General features: G+C 41.7%; 1 protein-coding gene across 1 annotated transcript in view; it reads right to left on the minus strand.

Annotated features, from left to right (window-relative positions):
• nrg2a (neuregulin 2a) overlaps nt 1-6,000 on the minus strand; it is a 73,145-nt gene that overhangs the window by 30,905 nt on the left and 36,240 nt on the right. Inside the window, exon 3 of the mRNA XM_030782402.1 lies at nt 5,207-5,325. Coding sequence (XP_030638262.1) covers nt 5,207-5,325 — 119 coding nt within the window. The remainder of the gene's footprint in view (nt 1-5,206; nt 5,326-6,000) is intronic.

The raw sequence follows: 6,000 nt of genomic DNA on the forward strand, positions 1-6,000 counted from the left end.
AACTTAAGCATCTCGTGTGACCACATTCGAATGCTGTAGAAGTTTGTTCTCAGGTTGAAAACCTTCATTAGAGATAAGTGATGGTTTACATTAGACTAGTTGGAGAGGACTACAGCCTTTCATCGCACAGGCAGGTGGTGAGTGTGTATGTGTGTGTGTGTGCGTGCGTGTGTGTGTGTGTGTGTGTATGTGAGTGTATGCATGTGTGTCTGCATACATACATGTGTGTGTGTGTGTGTGTGTGTGTGTGTGTGTGTGTGTGTGTGTGTGTGTGTGTGTGTGTGCGTGCGTGCGCTGGTGGGCCCCAGTATGACTGATGAGGTTGGAACAATCAGCCACCCAGCTGTGTTTTCCATCAACACATTCCTCTCGGCTCACGCTCTCCCTCTCTCTCTCTCTCTCTCTCTCTCTCTCTCTCTCCCTCCCTCTCTCCTCACGGCTGTGTGTAGTGCCCCCTGTGGACAGAGAGCCTTTGAGTAATGGCTACACAGGGAAAAATATAAAACTGCGTCTTAGGAGCACAAAAGTTTAGAACTGATCCACACGTATGCTGCAAGCAATCATACTTCAAATTCTTGCAGCAGACTTGAACAATCTGAATACAAAAATAAACTCCAACTAATAGTAAGTTTTGAGTCAAGTATATTTCCAACTAACATAAAAATGACACTAATAATGATGGAGCCAAAGATTCATAGAGCAGTTACTGCAAAAATCAGCATTTCTAGGGTATGAAAGTCAAGAAAGCCAAAAACAGTTAAACGCTAACAATGGACCTCATGCAAGAATTTGAGTATAAAATATCCGTATGAATGATTTAAGAAAGATTTTGGTATTTGTCACTATTTTTTTTATCTAGCATTGGTAAGAACAAAAATCATGAGCACTGAGCATCATGCGTGAGCCTACATGCACAGGAGAAATTCTGCTAGTCTCTGGTTTGGTGTAAAGCTACTTATAGCATATTTATATTTAGAGCATATTTAATGGAAAATAATATCTTGATTGGTTGCCCAAAATACATAACTAACAGAGTGGACATGTGACCTGAGAGAGGTTTTCCTGTCCACTGAGGTTTCAGGTCATAAAGGAAACCTTAATGTTAACAGGCTAAATTAACAGACCTGTGAATCCTCACTTTTACCCGTTGTCTGAAACTTAACAAAATGTCTGTAGTGATCAGTTTTATTTTTACATGTAAACATTGTTATTCTAAAGTTGTTTAAAAAATTGAATACTTTAAAGATATGTGTTATTTATTTTGAAACTTGTTTTTTTTCTCTTTCTTTTTTTGAATATCTCGTAATTTCTCTCGTAAGTCGATCCATATCAGATAATTATGAAGATCCACTCCATCCCGTGGACCATCCCCCATCCTCTGCCTGTGTGGCACGGCCATGTCACATCTGTTCACTGTTGAGTAGGGGTGTAACGGTACGCCAAAGTCACGGTTCGGTACGTACCACGGTTTTTAAGTCACGATTCAGTACAGTTTTGGTACAGTGAAAAGAGACATACAAAACATGAAATTTCTTTTCATTTATAATGAATTTACTTGTAAACTTATAAAGTTTCACAAACTTCTAAACAATGGGAAACTGGCCATAATTTCCAGTTTGCTCTCCACTCTGTTTTTCCCTTGTATCAGTGTTATTCACATTTGGATGATGTCGTCTCAAATAAGTAATTATGTTTGACGCACTGCCAGCAACATACCCAATTTCAGTTGAACAATGCCGGCACGCTGTCTTTGCCTATTGCTACTGCAGTTCACTGGAAAACTGAAATGTTCCCAAACAGAGGACCTGAAGGATACAGGAGTGTCCTCAAGCTCTGGCTTTACGGTCGCCGTACTTAGGAGCCTGCATCATTGAACATGCGCTAATTCAGTTGCTAAGTTACGGCTCCGTTATGGAATTGGAGAGGAAACTGAGTTTTTCATTTTAGTTCCGCACACAAAAATGTAGAAGAGAGGCACACTGTATCTTGTCAAGTGTGTATCACTTTATTCACTGACATTTCAGTCGACTGACCATCAGAGCATTAAAAAGTTATGCATGTAACATGCGTGGTTAGAGCTAGACTATATTCACTCGGATCACAACGCACACTGAACCGAACATCCTGTGCCAAATACGTGCTCCATTACACCCCAACACAAAATATGAGGCTGGACCTAAATTTAAATAGAATAATAATTTCATGATTAACATGTGTTATAGTGTTAACTGTGAAATGAAAAGTGAGTTTTGTTACATTAGTAATGTAATGAGAGCTCAACAGGCTGCATCTGCAGTGGTTGGCAGCAAATTGGGGTTGGGGGGGGATCGCAGTTCCATCTTCCAGAACCGAGACCGTGGACGTTTGTATCATGGTATCGGTCTCAGTTTCAGAACCGTTACACCCTTACTGTTGAGTGTCTTTTTTTTCTTTCCAGCCTTCAGGTAAAACCATTTCTGTTTCCATATCAGCCAGTGTATGGTTTTCCTCTGAAACCTTGCTAACACCATCATTGTCTCATTGTCTCTTTCCTGGGCTGCCAACATCACACTTCACACTTTTAATATCCATATTCTTCTGGCGTCATCTTTGGAGAAGTTGAAATTTTTCCTTAGAGGCTGTTAAGTGTTTTTTTTTTCTTAATTCATTTTGGCTTTTAGAGGTATTATATTTCATTATGTGTCTTTTCCTCATCTGTCCTTTTGTTGTTGTTGCTGCTATCATATCAGTTTCGTTGTCGGTTTTGGTCACATGATACTACACTGACTTTGCTTTTTAGTTTGGGGCTGAATAGAGCTTAATATCTGTGTGCATGAAATTTTGGAACAACTGGCATTAAATGAAAGTGGGCACACACACTGTCAGGCACGCACACATTTTCACTGAATTCAGTGTTAGGCTCTCATTTTTTCACTTTTGTCTTTTCATATCCAGTGAGAAATATAAGAGATTTTCAGAGTTTTAAGAGAACGTCAGTGTGTAAGGCACAATACTGTCTTCATGGTGGACAAAATTGCCAGCTCTCATGAATGGAATGCCAGACGGAGCATGAAGATCACACTAAACGGCTTCTAAATAGGCCGTAACATGGGAATTCCCCCTCCATATGTGACAAATGGGGTGATTTGAGGTTGAAATTACAGCTTGATCGTTCATCACTGTCTTTTCAGCTCTATTTTCATAGTGAAAAACGGAATCCCTCATGAAATGATCATGAACTTGTTCTGGACAACATCTGTAGTATAAGAGAGATTTCTAGCGATTCGACACAGTTGCACATGTGCATTCCAAACCCCACACGAATGTCGAAAAAGACCCAAGAAAGTATAACTTGTCATCAACTTCTGAATGACTTTGGAGTAACTTTGGAATGACCTTTAAATGACCTGACTACCTTCTGTTTTACTTATCAGCTTTGTTCCTGGCCCTGGAGCATTTTTTTGGAAGTGGGCAGACCCACTGAGCAAGGAGATCTGTGCATGTCATTACAGACATTTGCGTGTCTTCATCTTATCCACTCATTCTGCATGGTCTGTCTCTGTAGTTTTCTTTTTATTCGTGCCATTACACAGCAATGTTCTAGTAGTTTATGTAATGTAGGTGTGTACCCACAAGTATCTGGCACATGTATGTAATAAAACATTCAAGGGGATCTGCTTATTGTTTATTTTCTTACCATCTCCTTGCAATCTCATCAGCCTCCTACAACCCAACAACACACAAATCATACACGTACCATGGGCACACACACAGACACAGACACACACACACACACACAAATCGTACACTGTTTAAGGGAGGTCATGTGTGCAGGCTTTGCCCCCACAGGCCAAGGGTGATGACATAGCCAGGGCCGACCTCTCTTTTTCTTCAGTAGCTGTCACACTTAAGACAGGACTCTCTCTCTCTCTCTCTCTCTCTTTCTCTCTCTCTCTCTCTCTCTCTCTCGCTCTCACTCACTCTCCTGTGGATAGTCTTGTTTCACCTTTACTAGATGACCTTACTTCACCAATGGCCAAAGTTATTAATGAGTACAATTACTCCATCCAGTTATCTGCTTTGGCTATTCTGGACTGAAGGAGCCTGTGTGCTAGTGAGTATACATTTGTGTTTTGTGTGTGTGTGTGTGTGTGTGTGTGTGTGTGCGCGTGTATGTATCAGCTGAAATGAAAGAAAACAGGATATTTAGAGAGAAAGAAAGACAAATGTCTCCTGCTATGCTAGCAGTGTAACAGAGGCATATCTTAGGCCAGGTGTCCCAAGACTCCACACACGTGGCTGTCACAGTGGGGTAGAGCATGCAACCTACAACTGCATTAGAACAAGTCAAACATGTGCCTTTGCAAAGGAGCTGAGTCTACTCTCTCTCTCTCTCTCTCTCTCTCTCTCTCTCTGTGCCTTTTAGCACACCTTCTCTACCCCACCCCCATCCCCCCTGGTCTCCAGCAGATGCACATCCAGAGATAACACTGCGGTTTCACGCCGCTAAAGCAAACCCACTGCAGAAGCACTGCAGCCCCTCTCCACAACAATAACCATTTCACTGATGACCTTAGGGTGAAAATCAACCAAGTCAGCACTTGCAATACCCTTGTTTCGCTCAGAAACAGGGAATCTGCACTAAACGACTCGAGAGCATTCCCCCGTATCCAGCGCTGTCGATCTCCATGACGTTTAGAGGGGAAAACGTTTTTTCATCCGCTGTTGTTTCAAGGTGTTTCCATGTTTTACTGTTTTAATCTATTGACAAGCTTAGGTTTCTCTATGGTTCACCGACGCTTGCTATCTTTTCTCTGTGGCCTTTGTGTTTGACACTGTTATTATTTTTTAAATGGATGGTGTTGGGAATGTGTCTCCCTCCACTGGCCTAAGGCCGAGTAATAGTGTTCCCAGAGGGGCTAATCTTTATCTGATGGGCGCAGACACCTTTCCACCCCTGGGTACTAAGACACGCTGCACCCACATGGCTGTTATTATGCACAAACAGATCCAAACCATCCTTCACTGGTGTTCGTGTTTTAAAAAGACAAGAGAGGGATCCGCCATTCGTTCACGCTACTGGTCACCTTGGTGACAAGGTCTCCAGCTATGCAAGAACGAGGAGTCAACTCCTCATACCACTTCATATATATATATGAAGTGGTATGATATATATATACACACACACATATGTATTTATGTACTGGGAAAACTATTTGGTACTCACTGCTTTGAACGTGCACAGTGCTTGTGCCGTTGTCCTTCCCCCACGAGTTTTCCGCCACACACGTGTAGTTCCCAGAGTCTTCCAGCTTGGCACTGTTGATCTGAACTCTGGAATTCTTCCTGCTGTGGGTGGGAGGGGAGAAAAGAGCTTTGTCATTGGAATACCTGCTGTCAAGATGACTTGTTGCTAAAACAATAAACCAAAGATTGGTAACACGGAGGTAATGGGCTAAGGCAGACTAACAAAAGGAGTTAATCGTCTCCAAACAAAATTGTCTCCGCGGGACAAGAGGAGCTCCTTGTAAAGTTCTTTTACACCAAACATGACTCTTACATGGCTCTAATCCAGCGAGAAGAGCCGTGATTTTAATACATAACACGGCCGATAAATCTTTTAGATGAGGAACGCTGGGTAACCTCTTAGTAAATGGAGATCTTATTCCCAACTCTGAGGAGTTCTGTGTCTCCAGAGTGCTGTTAAATATAGGGGTTTTTTGACAACTGTCACATGGGAAATTTCCACTGATCTCTTAGTAATAAATTGTATTTTATATACTTTTTTTCCCTTTCTTTTTGGAGAACACAACAGCGTATGTAGTACGATTTGCTGCTCGGGTAATGCAGTAAAGCGTTTGAGTGAATAGAGAGCAGAACTGTACCTACTGAACATTTTCACACAGCGTAGACTTTCTTGGATGTAGGTGATGGTGAATGCTAATGTGTGTCTTAAGTACAACATTAAAGGATAAAAGACAGACTCTCGCAGTAAGTACCACATTTAATGCCTATCATGCT

The sequence above is a fragment of the Chanos chanos genome, chromosome 8 (assembly GCF_902362185.1).
Source record: "Chanos chanos chromosome 8, fChaCha1.1, whole genome shotgun sequence".
Taxonomy (NCBI): Eukaryota; Metazoa; Chordata; class Actinopteri; order Gonorynchiformes; family Chanidae; genus Chanos; species Chanos chanos.